Here is a 19,183-nt window from a genome sequence, read left to right on the forward strand (position 1 = left end):
TAGAGAGTTTAAACAGATAAGTCGATATCTAAATGTAGAATGCAGGTCTCCAGTTAACTACTACCAACAACAAGTTTCTCACATGGCAAGGCTCAGTAAATGTAATTAGAGGAGTAGCAGATTATATGCGGAATATATTCCAATATGAATAAATAACCTGGCGAATTATAGAACAGATATTTCACACATCGCAGAGGACCATTGTCAAAACAGATCTATATAATATTGACAAGTTCGCCCAGACAATCAGGTCACGATATAGCAATAACAGATTAGTGGCTATACAAGTCTACGCAGCAACACATGTAGATATTTCTCCATTTCATCATATGATCATTTCACGGGCAAATTGTCTACAAAAATACAGCCAAGAGGAGTGGCGGTACACCCGTGCTTCTAAGGCAACGTTTTTGTCCAGCATAGTGCAGAATTCGGGGATATGATTGGTATGCATTACAATGCATCAGCTGATTGCTTGGCATTATAACGTAATGTTACCACAAGTTACAAACAATCTATTCCCTGGCTGTATCAGAAATACATCTAGATTACAATAGCCATACCATTGTTAAAACCTTTCACACCCTCAGTACGCCTGATTCATGCATCGTGAAAATGTCGGCAACAACTATTTTGTCATGTTTTCATGTACCAGGAACAATGCCGTTTGATATCGCCGATAAGTCTGTGTCTGTGAAAAGCTTGCTGCTCTCTTGTAATAGCTATTCTGACCCAGTGATGAAATTCACACAAAGCAGTGAAATGAATTTCCAGTACAAGCCAATCATACCGGATACACTCCTGGACTTCAAACATGGAATGCTTCCAATAATTGGATTTCAGCTATAAAACTTAATTTAATAGCCTACCTCCCAATAGAACCATTCATTTCTTTACCATTTTAAAGATTTGAAATGAAGTTTGATACTTTGAAGGCATTTTAATCAATTACACAGTATAGGTTATAACTAATCTCACCAATATTTTTATTCTTAACATTTTTCACAATTGAAGTTTTTTTTATTTTTCTGAAAAAATGTATCACTTTGTTTTCACAATAACATAAACTCCACATATCTATCATTAAGTAATCAATGTACAATAAGTACTTTTTTTATAATTGATAAATAAAAAAAAATCATTTTAGCTATATTAGAAGATACTCATTGATAAATGAAGTACAGTAAAACCTGTCTTAAGGGTCACCTATGTATAAAGACCACCTGCTTAATAAGACTGCTTTTCTAAGGTCCTAAATGATCCACAGCAACACCATTTGCCCTGTGTATAAAGACCACCTGACTGTATAGACCATTTTTCTTCTTGTTACTATGTACTTGTAAGCTTTGTAAGGGTCTATCTGAAAATAGGCCTTCTTGGGTTGATCTGACATCTGTCGTTCTGAAATTAGCAAGAACAGTGGGATAACTACATTAGTATTGACAATTAACATGTCATCGGTCGGGGCGTTTAACCTATACTACTTTGAATGGTGACAAATAATTAGTCACTAATTACAACAACAACAGATCCCATAGAACACATTAGAGATCCCGCGTGACAAAATGACCTCGGACATTCTTGACATGTTCCATCAATTCATAAATAAGCCTAGCTTTAGAACCGTCAAAGTAAATGGATCTTCCGGTAACCGTAATAATGTTCGATATTTGACCCAGTTTTGATCTTTCAAATCCCACCAGATTTGTCCTTGCTATTTGTTGTGTACTTAGTACCAGTTTCTGTCCTTGTCACCAGGGTTTTTGTCCTCAACACCTATTTTTGTCCTTGCTATTTGTTGTGTACTTAGTACCAGTTTCTGTCCTTGTCACCAGGGTTTTTGTCCTCAACACCTATTTTTGTCCTTGCTATTTGTTGTGTACTTAGTACTAGTTTTGTCCTTGTCACCAGGGTTTTTGTCCTCACCTATTTTTGTCCTTGCTATTTGTTGTGTACTTAGTACCAGTTTCTGTCCTTGTCACCAGGGTTTTTGTCCTCAACACCTATTTTTGTCCTTGCTATTTGTTGTGTACTTAGTACCAGTTTCTGTCCTTGTCACCAGGGTTTTTGTCCTCAACACCTATTTTTGTCCTTGCTATTTGTTGTGTACTTAGTACCAGTTTCTGTCCTTGTCACCAGGGTTTTTGTCCTCAACACCTATTTTTGTCCATGCTATTTGTTGTGTACTTAGTACTAGTTTCTGTCCTTGTCACCAGGGATTTGTCCTCACCTATTTTTGTCCTTGCTATTTGTTGTGTACTTAGTACCAGTTTCTGTCCTTGTCACCAGGGTTTTTGTCCTCACCTATTTTTGTCCTTGCTATTTGTTGTGTACTTAGTACCAGTTTCTGTCCTTGTCACCAGGGTTTTTGTCCTCAACACCTATTTTTGTCCTTGCTATTTGTTGTGTACTTAGTACCAGTTTCTGTCCTTGTCACCAGGGTTTTTGTCCTCAACACCTATTTTTGTCCTTGCTATTTGTTGTGTACTTAGTACCAGTTTCTGTCCTTGTCACCAGGGTTTTTTGTCCTCAACACCTATTTTTGTCCATGCTATTCGTTGTGTACTTAGTACCAGTTTCTGTCCTTGTCACCAGGGTTTTTGTCCACACCTATTTTTGTCCTTGCTATTTGTTGTGTACTTAGTACCAGTTTCTGTCCTTGTCACCAGGGTTTTGTCCTCAACACCTATTTTTGTCCTTGCTATTTGCTGTGTACTTAGTACCAGTTTCTGTCCTTGTCACCAGGGTTTTTGTCCTCAACACCTATTTTTGTCCAGGCCATCAGTTTTTGTCCTTGCAACAAGTTTTAGTCCTCATTTTTTTTGTCTTCAACACTAAGCTATTGTCCTTGTCATCAGTTTTTGTCCTTTGTCCTTGCCATAAGTTTTTTGTCACCAATGCTTATCCTTGCCACCTGACTGACCAAAGTGACATCCTTTTTTTGTTCTTTGAACGAAATTTTTATAATAGTGGTGTGATGTGTATGTTTTACTCTCTATGTTTGATACAGTAAATCATTAACATTAATTCCATGGTTGCAGACTACACTAGCTTAACACTGTACAATACAGTTTAACATACCTATGGTGATACCACCATACTTTATCCAGACTCCTGTCACCAACACAGTGACATATGTCACATATAACATTTGAACACTGTAACATGTGTCACAAAGGTGGGCTAGATTTGTTCTGATAACTTACTTAAGGACAACATCAGGCTTTGGTATTGGTCATTGAGTAAAGCTGTCGCCTGATCCAGAAAAACACCTTAAAACATAAATACTGCTGTCTGTTTATGAAACCGAGACTGGCAGGAGTTTAAAGACGATACAGCCATTGGTAACACTATATATGAGCCCTCACCAGCCATTGGTAACACTATATATGAGCACTCACCAGCTATTGGTAACACTATATATGAGCCCTCACCAGCCATTGGTAACACTATATATGAGCCCTCACCAGCTATTGGTTACACTATGTATGAGCCCTCACCAGCTATTGGTAACACTATATATGAGCCCTCACCAGCTATTGGTAACACTATATATGAGCCCTCATCAGCTATTGGTAACACTATATATGAGCCCTCACCAGCTATTGGTAACACTATATATGAGCCCTCACCAGCTATTGGTAACACTATATATGAGCCCTCACTAGCTATTGGTTACACTATATATGAGCCCTCACCAGCTATTGGTAACACTATATATGAGCCCTCACCAGCTATTGGTAACACTATATATGAGCCCTCACCAGCTATTGGTAACACTATATATGAGCCCTCACCAGCTATTGGTTACACAATATATGAGCCCTAACCAGCTATTGGTTACACTATATATGAGCCCTCATCAGCTATTGGTAACACTATATATGAGCCCTCATCAGATATTGGTAACACTATATATGAGCCCTCACCAGCTATTGGTAACACTATATATGAGCCCTTACCAGCTATTGGTTACACTATATATGAGCCCTCACCAGCTATTGGTTACACTATATATGAGCCCTCACCAGCTATTGGTAACACTATATATGAGCCCTCACCAGCTATTGGTAACACTATATATGAGCCCTCACCAGCTATTGGTAACACTATATATGAGCCCTCACCAGCTATTGGTAACACTATATATGAGCCCTCACCAGCTATTGGTAACACTATATATGAGCCCTCACCAGCTATTGGTAACACTATATATGAGCCCTCACCAGCTATTGGTAACACTATATATGAGCCCTCACCAGCTATTGGTAACACTATATATGAGCCCTCACCAGCTATTGGTAACACTATATATGAGCCCTCACCAGCTATTGGTAACACTATATATGAGCCCTCACCAGCTATTGGTAACACTATATATGAGCCCTCATCAGCTATTGGTAACACTATATATGAGCCCTCACCAGCTATTGGTAACACTATATATGAGCCCTCACCGTGTCATTACGATCAGCACCTGTTATCTGTACTCATGGTTTTATGTCAGGTCTCGCAACTTATTGGCGTATATATACCAGTCATTAACAAAATATAAAAGAATGAATCCTCAATATTTTCACTATCTTTAAAAAAATTCATCATGGTCCAAAAGATTACATTTAAACAGTCACATCAGTATGAGAATCTTTTTTTTAAATGCTGGGTACATGTACTTCCTATTGAATCTTTATCTTTTATTCCTGTTTTGATCCTCCAGTGTGGTCTCCAAGCATGTTCTATTATTATGTAAAGTGCATTAGGCTTTCTGTGTTACTGGGGATGAGATAAGGAATAAGGCCTAATACCAAAGTATTGTAGTATCTTACTGTGATCTAAAGGCCGATTCTCCCATCTCACTGAATTTCAGAGGCTGACAATAGTTACCTGGCGTCTCATTACATCACATGTTGCTATCGGTATTATCTACATATTTATACCTGAATGCAACAGAAACACCTGACCTTTTTCTTTCTTGTATTTCCAGATCAAACATGGAGCCAGAAAGGTTAATGTATGCATTAATACAGGGCTGTATCCATCACTGAATATCCACCCAGAACAACTGATTGAACACGAACTACACATCACACAAATGCAAGGAATTGAAACATACATTGAAGTAATGCCTGTTGCCACGACGATGTTGAATATCAACCTTTCTTTAGTCACTAACATGGATTACAGTGTAAACCAAAGTGTAGCTTTGGACCTACCACCCGAGGAAGTGCCGTACCCAAACAGCATAGATCCCATCAACATTGAACGTTTCATGAACGGAATTATGGCAATTATAATCATAGCACTCGGCCTTGTGGGTAACACTCTGACAGTGATCGTTCTCACCCGTCGGACGATGCGTTCCTCCACAAACTGCTACCTCACAGCTCTAGCCATCTGGGATGGATTTGTGTTACTGGGGACATTAATTCTGATCACCATTCCACAGCTGTCTGAGTCGTTTCGACATCACGCCTTTGCCTATGTGGCTGTATATATCTATCCATTTGCTTTAGTGGCCCAGACTGCCACACTGTGGCTGACCGTGTCCTTTACAGTAGAACGATACATCGCTGTCTGTCACCCCCTCAAGGCAGTCCAAATGTGTACGATTGCTCGGGCAAGAATGGTGATCGTTTTTGTGTCCATCACCTCATTCTTATTCAACCTGAATCGGTGGTTCGACTATCGCATTGATTACGACAAGGATAACACCACCAACGCCACGATAATCATCCATAACAGTACCGAGTTTGGTGGCAACAAGATCTACCATAGAGTGTACTTTTTAGGGCTTTACTTGTTTGTGATGTTCTTTATTCCACTGCTAGCCCTCGCCATCATCAACACGTTCCTCGTCTTGGCTGTGAAACAATCAAAAAAGCAACGCATTGATATGAATGTGCGCCAACATCGTGAGAACAATGTCACTATAATGTTGGTTTCTGTTGTGATTGTGTTCATAATCTGCCAAGTTCCTGCTCTTATTTACAACGTGGCATACGCCGTAGACATGGAAAGTGTTCAAACCTTACTAGGCTGGAAAATACTATCAACTTTCAGGAATTTTATGGTAACTTTTAATAGTGCTATTAATTTTATCTTGTATTGTGCATTTGGGCAGAAGTTTCGTCGAACATTTATGAAGACGTTTTGTCAAAGATGCCTTAGGAGCGAGGACTTTAACGCGTTCACCTACCCACAATCCACAGTGCTTGCCTCTATGAGTCTGGGTAACAGTAAATATCGTGTGTTGAGAGGTAAAAAGAACCCTCCTCTCGAAATGACCGATCTTACTAACACAACCCATACCATTTTATTGTCAAAATATTCTCCTCAAGCCTCCAAAACTACCACACCCATTCACAAAATCAAATATGAAAACGGAAAGTTTAACAATGCTGTGACCAAGAGAAATGGTGAAATACATAAGGATGGTTACACCAGTGAAATCGAGGATGAACAGGAAGTGTGTGACATTCTCAAAACGCCATTTTCTAGTGGAAATCCGTCACCCGTGTTGTAGTTATTGACTTCTGAGAAATTATGTATATTTTCACCATCATCTAAATCGCTTGAAATCCAAGATTCAGTGAAGATCTGATGAAACAGAAAAATTCTACATTTTTGGGATTTATACAAATTAAAAACATATATCTGTTAGATTCATGTGGAAGCAGTGTAGAGGAAGCATTGATTGCTGATCATGAGACTGATTTATTTATTTAATTTGATTTCTTATTATCACAAAAACAAATGTCTCCAACAAAATTGACATGCCTGCTGTCGGTGTCTTCTCCAGCTTTTTTCATCTTACCACTATGGCTTGTTTCCTTGATTGAAGGCTATTTCAAATTAAATTCTCTAATCAGCTGATGAAGAAATAATTGTGTTCTCTATATTAGAATATAATTACCTGGTATAATATATATCCTCAACTGATTCAGGGAGTCATGTCCCTGACTTTTACATCTCAAAAATCTTCAATAGTCATACAACAATTTTCATCTATCACATTTATCGTCAAAAGCAACCAAATAAAATAATAGATATGAAATCTCCAAAACCTTAACCACCTAAACATCATAAAGGACGTCTCTGAAATGATAAATCAACTAAAAAAATCACAAAACCTTTCTATAGATTTCACAACACTTCTCAACAGCAAATCCACAAACCATACATTTGACATCAGATCCACAGACCATACATTTCACAGTACTGCTTGACAGCAGATCCACAGACCATACATTTCATAGTACTACTTGACAGCAAATCCACAAACCATACATTTGACAGCAGATCCACAGACAATTCATTTCACAGTACTGCTTGACAGCAGATCAACAGACCATAAACTTCACAGTACTACTTGATACAGAACCACATACCATACATTTCACAGTACTACTCGACAGCAGATCCACAGACCATACATTTCACAGTACTACTTGACAGCAAATCCACAAACCATACATTTGACAGCAGATCCACAGACAATTCATTTCACAGTACTGCTTGACAGCAGATCAACAGACCATAAACTTCACAGTACAACTTGACAGGACGTCCACAGACCATACATTTCACAGTACAACTTGACAGCAGATCCACAGACCATACATTTCACAGTACTACTCGACAGCAGATCCACAGACCATACATTTCACAGTACTACTTGACATCAGATCCACAGACAATACATTTCACTGTACAACTTGACAGGACATCCACAGACCATACATTTCACAGTACAACTTGACATCAGATCCACAGTCCATACAATGTAACTGCATAAGAGCAGGGTTCTTCAGAGGCAGCGGCAGCCAAGTGCTCTGAGTGTTTCATCATATCCCCACGGACTAGCCCTCCACCTTTGTATAGTGAGTTTGAAACCAATGTTGAGGAGAGGTGGGAGTTAATTGTAAGATTTTAAGTGCAGGTCAATGGTTTTTCTCTGGGTATTCTGGCATTCCTTAAATGACCCTGGCTTATTAATTAGGGCGTAAAACAAACCAAAAAAAACAAAGAATGTTTCAGGTATAGAATCAGCAGTAGGAAAATCAAATTCTTTTAAAAATAATTTGATTTCTCACAGTGCTGTAAGCTTCACTCACTAGTCATTTAAATTCTGTTCTAAAATAATGAAAAGAGATAAATATATCGACGAGAGCTTGAGTAAATTATCATGTAGCTGAATGCTGTAATTTCCTTGAAGATGGAAACCTAAGTGCCGACAGAAATGAGCATCAAGGAGGAATTACACAGAAACAACCACATTTATCACATCCCTTAATCATGATACAAATCACGCTAACGAGCCTAATTACACATTTAACAAGCAAATTAATGCAAAATGACAAGTTTAAGTTTGCACTAAAGAACTAAGATAAGAGTTGATGAAAATAGAAAATCTTCAATATCCCCAGGGTTTGAACTCTATAGCAGTACAGGATGTATATAGAATATAAAGCCACCTAAATGTTAACTTACTCACCCCTGAAGACACCTATAAACTCTTCTGAGTCAAAGATTGGAATAGTTCATTTTGAAAATTCATGGATAAATGAGCTAATTAATGGACACCAACCCACATTCAGCTAATAAAATCTCCAAACAAAGTGCCGGACATATTAGTTTTACTCTGTTCCTTCTTTTTTACTGTTATATTTATGATTGTTTGTTCGTAATTTCACCATACTCTGTTTGCATATAAACATAATCTGCTGATGGTGGTTTAGCTGCGTACCTCACAGGTCATTATGTTTCATTTCATAAAACATTTGATATGTCAACTAAAGCCAAACTTTTGATTTGAAATGCCATGAAGCTTAATTACCAAAACGTCATCGAGAGGTGTTTGGTGTAGGTAATCACATGTAAAGAGCTAAGTAGTCAGTGTGAGAGATATATCATTTAACCTACATTTACCACCAAGTAGTCAGTGTGGGAGATATATTATATAACCTACCATTAACACCAAGTAGTCAGTGTGGGAGATATATTATATAACCTACATTTACCACCAAGTAGTCAGTGTGGGAGATATATTATATAACCTACCATTAACACCAAGTAGTCAGTGTGGGAGATATATTATATAACCTATCTTTACCACCAAGTAGTCAGTGTGAGAGATATATTATATAACCTACATTTACCACCAAGTAGTCAGTGTGAGAGATATATTATATAAACTATCTTTACCACCAAGTAGTCAGTGTGGGAGATATAAAACCTACCATTAACACCAAGTAGTCAGTGTGGGAGATATATTATATAACCTATCTTTACCATCAAGTAGTCAGTGTGGGAGATATATTATATAATTTACCTTTAGCACCAAGTAGTCAGTGTGGGAGATATATTATATAACCTACCATTAACACCAAGTAGTCAGTGTGAGAGATATATTATATAAACTATCTTTACCACCAAGTAGTCAGTGTGGAGATATATAACCTACCATTAACACCAAGTAGTCAGTGTGAGAGATATATTATATAACCTACCTTACACCAAGTAGTCAGGTGGAGATATATTATTAAATACCTTTACCACCAAGTAGTCAGTGTGGGAGATATATTATATAAACTACCATTTACACCAAGTAGTCAGTGTGGGAGATATTAATACCTCATTAACACCAGTAGTCAGTGTGAGATATATTATATAAACTTTTACACCAAGTAGTCAGTGTGGGAGATATATTATATAACCTACCATTAACACCAAGTAGTCAGTGTGGGAGATATATTATATATACTTTACACCAAGTAGTCAGTGTGGGAATATATTATATAACCTACCATTAACACCAAGTAGTCAGTGTGGGAGTTATATATATAACTACTTACACAAGTAGTCAGTGTGGAGATATATAAACTATCTTTACCACCAAGTAGTCAGTGTGGGAGATATATTATATAACCTACCATTACCACCAAGTAGTCAGTGTGAGAGATATATTATATAAACCTACCTTTACCACCAAGTAGTCAGTGTGGGAGATATATTATATAACCTACCTTAACACCAAGTAGTCAGTGTGGGAGATATATTATATAACCTACTTACCACCAAGTAGTCAGTGTGGGAGATATATTATATAACCTACCTTTACACCAAGAGTCAGTGTGGGAGATATATTATATATAACCTACCATTAACACCAAGTAGTCAGTGTGAGAGATATATTATATAAACTATCTTTACCACCAAGTAGTCAGTGTGGGAGATATATTAACCTATTAACACCAAGTAGTCAGTGTGAGAGATATATATAAACTACTTTACCACCAAGTAGTCAGTGTGAGAGATATATTATTACACCAAGTGTCAGGAATTATTATACTACCTTTACCACCAAGTAGTCAGTGTGGGAGATATATAATATAACCTACCATTAACACCAAGTAGTCAGTGTGGGAGATATATTATATAACCTACCATTAACACCAAGTAGTCAGTGTGGGAGATATATTATATAACCTACCATTAACACCAAGTAGTCAGTGTGGGAGATATATTATATAACCTATCTTTACCACCAAGTAGTCAGTGTGGGAGATATATTATATAACCTACCATTAACACCAAGTAGTCAGTGTGAGAGATATATTATATAAACTATCTTTACCACCAAGTAGTCAGTGTGGGAGATATATTATATAACCTACCATTAACACCAAGTAGTCAGTGTGGGAGATATATTATATAACCTATCTTTACCACCAAGTAGTCAGTGTGGGAGATATATTATATAACCTAGACTCCTTTACCACCAAGTAGTCAGTGTGGGAGATATATTATATAACCTACCATTAACACCAAGTAGTCAGTGTGAGAGATATATTATATAAACTATCTTTACCACCAAGTAGTCAGTGTGGGAGATATATTATATAACCTACCATTAACACCAAGTAGTCAGTGTGAGAGATATATTATATAACCTACCTTTACCACCAAGTAGTCAGAGTGAGAGATATATTATTAAATGTACCTTTACCACCAAGTAGTCAGTGTGGGAGATATATAATATAACCTACCATTAACACCAAGTAGTCAGTGTGGGAGATATATTATATAACCTACCATTAACACCAAGTAGTCAGTGTGGGAGATATATTATATAACCTACCATTAACACCAAGTAGTCAGTGTGGGAGATATATTATATAAACTATCTTTACCACCAAGTAGTCAGTGTGGGAGATATATTATATAACCTACCATTAACACCAAGTAGTCAGTGTGAGAGATATATTATATAAACTATCTTTACCACCAAGTAGTCAGTGTGGGAGATATATTATATAACCTACCATTAACACCAAGTAGTCAGTGTGGGAGATATATTATATAACCTATCTTTACCATCAAGTAGTCAGTGTGGGAGATATATTATATAACCTACCATTAACACCAAGTAGTCAGTGTGGGAGATATATTATATAACCTATCTTTACCACCAAGTAGTCAGTGTGGGAGATATATTATATAACCTACCATTAACACCAAGTAGTCAGTGTGAGAGATATATTATATAAACTATCTTTACCACCAAGTAGTCAGTGTGAGAGATATATTATATAAACTATCTTTACCACCAAGTAGTCAGTGTGAGAGATATATTATATAAACTATCTTTACCACCAAGTAGTCAGTGTGGGAGATATATAACCTACCATTAACACCAAGTAGTCAGTGTGAGAGATATATTATATAACCTACCTTTACCACCAAGTAGTCAGTGTGGGAGATATATTATTTAACCTTCCTTTACCACAAAGTAGTCAGTGTGGGAGATATATTATATAAACTATCTTTACCACCAAGTAGTCAGTGTGGGAGATATATAACCTACCATTAACACCAAGTAGTCAGTGTGAGAGATATATTATATAACCTACCATTAACACCAAGTAGTCAGTGTGAGAGATATATTATATAAACTATCTTTACCACCAAGTAGTCAGTGTGAGAGATATATTATATAAACTATCTTTACCACCAAGTAGTCAGTGTGGGAGATATATAACCTACCATTAACACCAAGTAGTCAGTGTGAGAGATATATTATATAACCTACCTTTACCACCAAGTAGTCAGTGTGGGAGATATATTATTTAACCTTCCTTTACCACAAAGTAGTCAGTGTGGGAGATATATTATATAAACTATCTTTACCATCAAGTAGTCAGAGTGAGAGATATATGATTTAACCTACCTTTACCACCAAGTAGTCAGTGTGGGAGATACATTATATAACCTATCCTTACCACCAAGGAGTCAGTGTGGGAGATATATTATATAACCTACCTTTACCACCAAGTAGTCAGAGTGAGAGATATATTATTTAACATACCTTTACCATCAAGTAGTCAGTGTGGGAGATATATTATTTAACCTACCTTTTCCATCAAGTAGTCAGTGTGGGAGATATATGATTTAACCTAACTTTACCACCAAGTAGTCAGTGTGAGAGATATATTATTTAATCTGTCTTTACCATCAAGTAGTCAGATTTGGAGATATATTATTTAACCTACCTTTACCACCAAATATTCAGTGTGGGAGATATATTATTCAACATACTTTGACCTCACTAAGTAGTCAGAGTTGCACAACTAGACCCATAGGGGAACCTGCACATGAAATTTGAGACAGGTTCCCTTCAGTTCTTTCTGAGAAATAGTGGTAACAAACTTCAATTATCAAAATCCAAGATGGCGGCCTATTGGCCATCTTGTTCACAAATCGGTCAAAAAATGCAATATGCACATAGACCCTAGGGAAACCTGCTGTGAAATTTATGACAGATCCCTTCGGTACTTTCTGAGAAATAGCGGTAACAATAATTGTTTACAGACAGAAGGAAGGAAGGAAGGAGGACGAACCTTAGACAAAAGGCAATTTAAATAGCCCGCCATCTGATGATGGTGGGCTAAATATGATAAGAATCTTCATGATGTAATTAGATGCCAACACAGCCAGGGGATTCAACCTATGGGCAGATTTTATAGATAGGTTAGTGGTCCAGAGCTTGCTGGTTGGGTATTTAGGTAGCATCAGTTTTAAAGATTTAAACGTGTGGGTTAACAACACATGTAGATTTTAATATTTTTTTTTTAATTCTTCTTTTATTAGGGAACATGAGATCCCAGAGGGATCTTGGCGCCCACCAAAGAATGATCTACGTCTGACAATAGAAAGAGGGATCTTTTCTCTGCTTTCAAACTTTTACTACATATTACTACATATGAAATTTGAGAAAGATCTTTTCAGTACTTTCTGAGATATTTAACACTAACAAACTTCAATTGTCAAAAACCTGTTGGCCATCTTGTTGACCGATCGGTCCCAAAATGCAATATGCATGTCCTAGGAGAACCTACATATAAATTTGAGACAGATCACTTTAGTACTTTCTGAGAAATAGCGTTAACAAACTTCAATTATCAAAATTCAAAATGGTGGCCTGTCGGCCATCTTGTTGACCGATCGGTCCCAAAATGTAACATGCATAACTAGGGACCAAAGGGAACCTGCACATGAAATTTGAAACATATCCCTTCAGTATTTTCTGAGAAATAGCGGTAACAAACTTACACTATCAAAATCCAAGATGGCAGCCTGGCGGCCATCTTGGTGACCGATCCGTCCCAAAGTGTTTGCACAACTAGGGCCCTAGGGGAATCTACATGTGAAATTTGAGAGAGATCCCTTCAGTACTTTCTGAGAAATAGCGGTAACAAACTTTAAATATCAAAATCCAAGATGGCTGCCTGGCGGCCATCTTGTTGATCGATCAGTCCCAAAATGCAATATGCACAACTAGGGCCCTAGGGAAATCTACATGTGAAATTTGAGAGAGATCCCTTCAGTTCTTTCTGAGAAATAGCGGTAACAAACTTTAACTATCAAAATCCAAGATGGCGGCCTGGTGGCAATCTTGTTGACCGATTGGTCCCAAAATGAAATATGCACAACTAGGGCCCTAGGGCAACCTACATGTGAAATTTGAGAGAGATCCCTTCAGTACTTTCTGAGAAATAGCGGTAACACACTTTAACTACCAAAATCCAAGATGGTGGCCTGGCGGCCATCTTGTTGACCGATTGGTCCCAAAATGAAATATGCACACCTAGGGCCCTAGGGGAACCTACATGTGAAATTTGAGAGATATCCCTTCAGTACTTTCTGAGAAATAGCGGTAACAAACTTTAACTACCAAAATCCAAGATGGCGGCCTGGCGGCCATCTTGTTAACCGATCCGCCTAAAATGCAATATGCACTACTAGGGCCCTAGGGGAACCTACATGTGAAATTTGAGAGAGATTCCTTCAGTACTTTCTGAGAAATAGCGGTAACAAACTTTAACTATCAAAATCCAAGATGGCGGCCTGGCGGCCATCTTGTTAACCAATCGGTCCTAAAATGCAATTTGTACAACTAGGGCCCTAGGACCACGGACAAAAAGCGATTTGAATAGCCCACCATCTGATGATGGTGGGCTAAAAATAGTCAAGGATGCAATTATTTTATGAAAAGGATTTTGTATGATTTGGGCCCTTGTTGGCCGCCAGGTCTGTCAAATTTTCAAAACAGTTATTTAGTATTTAACTTGTTGGATTTGACATGATTTTTTATTATTAAGTACATCCCTAATTTGCTAATTGCTGATAATCGATTAAAGATTTTATTAATCGTTAATCATAACATGCATAGCCAGTGCATTGTAAGCTGACTAAACACGTTGACAGATCATGGATTTCTGAGTAAGCCATTCCGACTGGAGTTTCATCTCATTATGTACAAGTTTTGAACTCAACAAAGCATATATGATGTGAGAAATACTTGTTAAATTACGTCTCTGTGGAAGTTAAAGTCATTAATCAATGAAAAACTGGATGTCATGAGAAAGCTTGCAACACGCTGTTCGCCAATTTTCACTAGCGATCGACTCCATGTTGTTACGTCACGGAGGCCTAATCGCCGCCGGGACGCTCGGGAGCGGAAGGAGCAGTAATCTTGAACATTTAAATTTTACTATTGCATGTGTTTATTTGCATATTCTAATTGAATATATGAGTTGTTGATTTATTTTATTTTTTTTATCACGGAAATAAAAAAGTTCATTGACAAAAATTTGGTCATGTCGCTCTGTGGCGATCCAGATTTGGTTGATTAGTCGTACGTGTGAAGGTCACGTCAAAACAGCGGGTTAGCAGACTTGATTTAAACGATATTACGGAAGACAATACAGGAACGGAATTCAGAGCTTATTTGGGATGAATACGTTTGTTTTGTCAATAAATCTATTCTTATTTGTTGGTAGGCTTATATTACATAAGGCATGTCCTCTGTCATATTATACAGTAGGTGTTATTATTAGTTGATAACAAAACATGGCGGACGTTTTCAGTAGTCAGTAGTGAAACAATATAGTTGCCTTCAATTCAAACGATTAATCGATTAGTAATCGATTACATGTGACCGAATAATCGAATACAAAAATTACTAATCGTTTCAGCCCTAATTGGAAGTGCATGCATATTCTGGGTAAATCACTAAATAACAAAAAGGGCCCAAACCTGCATACGTACTCCTTTTTGGTGCAGAATTCAACACAAGCCCAATGACATATTTACTCAATAGTATCCTGATGGTCTGGTGCTAGTAGATTTTGCAGACAGGCCAGTGATTTGAAATCGCGGTAGTCTGACTGACTAATGAAAATTTTGAAATAAACAAACCTATGTCAGTACTATAGGGACAAAGAAGAATCTAAATATGAAATTTCCTTCACACTTTCTGAACAAGAGCTGTGAGTAGCAAATTCACTTTCAAAATCTAGGAGGGCTAGTTTTTGACCATCTTTTTGTCTAATTGTTCCAAAATTGTAATATGCACAACTAACTCCCATTGAGAGCCTACTTATTTGTGATTGATCTCTTCTTCTCAGTGAAATGGTGGTTATAAACAGTAACTATCAAAATCCAAGATTATAGCTGCCTGGTGTCATCCATCATGTTGATCATGATCTATCAGTCCTAAAATGCACAACCAGGGTCCTTAAAGGGGACATTCTGAGAAATAATGGTGTTAACAAAAACTGGTAATAAACAGATGGATGGACAATGGACCACAGACAAAAATCAATTTTAATAGTCTACCATTTTTTATGGTAAGCTAAAAATGGCCTGACTATTAGGCAAATACTGACCAGACAAGAGACTAATGTTACTACTTCATCAAAGGATTTATATGGCTGTTATTGTAATAAACTGCTATGTGTTGGATTGCTTTGATTTTTAGTTTCCAATAATTAATATATATATATATAATACAGTTCTAAGTCTTCATATACTGTAAGATGGTCTGTTACAGGTAGGCTGGTCAATCCTACCCGGAACTCTTGTTTCCATGTTAGTCCTAGCAACCTTTGCCACATCAACCAAATTATCAGCATGATTGACTGTATAGCTTCCGGATTCCAAAACAAATTAATTTGAAAGGTACTCAGCATTATCAGCCAACTCTGACTTCCTTCACTGGATGCCTATACAGAACTAATGTACATCTCATCAATATATTCCTCTGGCAAAAAAACAACTCTGCTTTCCCTAATGCATTTGATAATTGTTTGTTTGTTTCTCCTTTTAGTAACAGTCAAGGCCATTAAAGGATGTGCTAGGTTTAGTTGGTAAAGAAAATCAACCAACCATCTGTCAGTACCTGTCATTTTAATATCCCAGGAGGGATTTGAACTCAAATCGAGAAAATGAGGGCTAGTGGGACATCTTAACCAATAAGCCACCCTCCCTTAAGTAATTACATGTAATTTCTAATGCTTTATATAAATTTCTTCTTTTGAATCTTGCAAATCCTCATTTTATTTCCAACATCATCATTTGTCAATGTTTGTACAATTTTTTCATCAACTAGGGATGCTATACTTAATGCTTTAGGTGCTACAGCTAGGTGCTACAGCTAGGTGCTACAGCTAGGTGCTACAGCTAGGTGCTACAGCTCGGTGCTACAGCTAGGTGCTACAGCTAGGTGCTACAGCTCGGTGCTACAGCTCGGTGCTACAGCTAGGTGCTACAGCTAGGTGCAATGTTTTTCCAGAGAAGGAATTGATTTTATCAAAAAGCTACAATATAACCAAACCATATTCACCTACCATCAAATCTATCCTAGCTGCTGTAAATAAATGCCCTTTCGAACATACTGTATAGCAAGCACATTTTGTGGGCAGATTATTTTTCTGTTCAAGTCTTCACAGAAATCTGTGAACTCTAGACACAAGCAACATACAAGCAACATAGAGTATAAATTGTCTAAACCGTATGTTTACGGGACCAGTGAATTTGTTTGGTTTATACAGTCACATGACTATTCAGAAACTCATTGATGGACCTAAGAACAATAGGTAAACTGATTTGTTTTTGTGTGGGATTAAATTTTGAATGTTTCGTGAGCAATAAAAATTGGAAAAGGAAATTTTCACCAAAATGTTGCAAATGCATGTAAAGCAGAAACTAAGCAGATTGAACCACTGTGATAAATTTATTAATCATGAAAGCGCAAAATTAAGTTGTCGCAAAAATACTCATTGTTTGGCTGGTTTACAGCAATATAATTGAATTTTATAAATCAGTGAACCGTGAAATTTAACCTCCGCGAATATGCCCTATATTATAGAAAACTGTAAAATATTGACTCTGGAAATATAAAGTGCTATACAAGTTTTTTAATTTAACGTCACGTATCGAGTAACAAACAACATTATATTATATATAATAGCTCTGTATAGAAATACTATTGAAACAAAAATGAGGTATAGTATGAAAAAGATGGCAGAATTTCACAAGGTCACATTGACAGGATGTGAAGGAAGATACCAGGCAACACATCTTATGGCAGGGCATCAAAATGTCCAATCCTGCCATCTAAGTTTCTCTCCATTTATTAGTGGTGATGTTCAAGAAATTCCTGTACATCCAACATGAGAACCTTCAAAAGTCTGTTGAATGTATAAGGCCTGATAGGATGCATAATGCTACATTGATACAGTGAAATGCCAAGAGAACATGACAACTAGGATACAGCAATGTGTTAGCCTGCAGGCTTGCATTAAATTGAATAAAAACAGGTAACTCCACTTTTTAGGGGTGAGGCTTCCCTCTCAATGGACAACTACAATAACAGATATAGCGTTTGTAGCTATATAAGCATTAGTGAAGTTAATAAAATTACTGCAAAGAAACACCAAATAAACAAAATAATATCACCTGATTTTGAAAACCGATAGTGATCTCAAAATTTACTAAATAACAGTTCCCTAACATTACTCATTTTTCTGTTGTCTATGATAGGTGAGATTGTAACTATAATTATACATAAATCAAAGTACTGAAAGTACTGAAGGAGGCGTAGCTCAGATTCTAGACAGGGTAATGATATATTGAAATATTAAAGATAGATCATAATAGAGGTAATAGTACATGTTCAGGTTATTTTCAATCAATATTGATTAAAATAACAGATTGAAAATTCTGTGCTTTCGCAGAATGACTGTTGTTTATTGTAGGATAATGTGGATCAAATATTTGCAAATTGGTTAAATAATGGAAATGTTTAATTTATAAGGTTGTTAAAGAATAAATGCTCCAAAGATCTTGAAAGTATTGTATGAGAAATAAATATGAACAATGAATAATGATATATAGAATAAAAATGATGCAAGACTAATATATATTCCTTTTGAAAGTTTGTGTTAATGGTTTTTACATGTTTTAAATTTCAATCATGGTTTGAACTTTCTACTATCTGGGCAAAGTGTATGAAAGTGGTAGTTATGCTCCTGCTGAGCTAAGCATATACTGGCAGTAGAATGACTGGCTGACCCATTGTCAGTTTAATGTGACCATGTGTGTTGGGATGCTTGGGTGTCTTCAGGGGCATGTTCCAGTGATATCATTATACATGTAGTTGAAAGATAAACAAAATTCAACTGTGTATATGCTACATGTATATATGCAACGTGAATATCGCGAAAGTGATGTGGTACCAGCAATAGTCGTGTTCAATTTGAATATTTGACAACATGTCGTGTATGTCGACCATAATTTCACTATAAAAACTCTAACTGGCTAGCATTTTGTTTATCTTTCA

General features: G+C 36.8%; 2 protein-coding genes across 2 annotated transcripts in view; one reads left to right on the plus strand and one right to left on the minus strand.

Annotated features, from left to right (window-relative positions):
* The window catches only part of LOC138333457 (FMRFamide receptor-like), a 38,269-nt gene extending 30,963 nt beyond the window's left edge, over positions 1 to 7,306 (plus strand). Inside the window, exon 2 of the mRNA XM_069281838.1 lies at positions 4,985 to 7,306. Coding sequence (XP_069137939.1) covers positions 5,093 to 6,523 — 1,431 coding nt within the window. The 5' untranslated portion in view covers positions 4,985 to 5,092 and the 3' untranslated portion in view covers positions 6,524 to 7,306. The remainder of the gene's footprint in view (positions 1 to 4,984) is intronic.
* Positions 1 to 19,183, minus strand: part of LOC138332616 (focadhesin-like) — a 315,742-nt gene that overhangs the window by 273,505 nt on the left and 23,054 nt on the right. The gene's annotated exons all lie outside the window — the stretch shown is intronic.

The sequence above is a fragment of the Argopecten irradians genome, chromosome 10 (genome assembly GCF_041381155.1).
Source record: "Argopecten irradians isolate NY chromosome 10, Ai_NY, whole genome shotgun sequence".
In the NCBI taxonomy this organism is placed as follows: domain Eukaryota; kingdom Metazoa; phylum Mollusca; class Bivalvia; order Pectinida; family Pectinidae; genus Argopecten; species Argopecten irradians.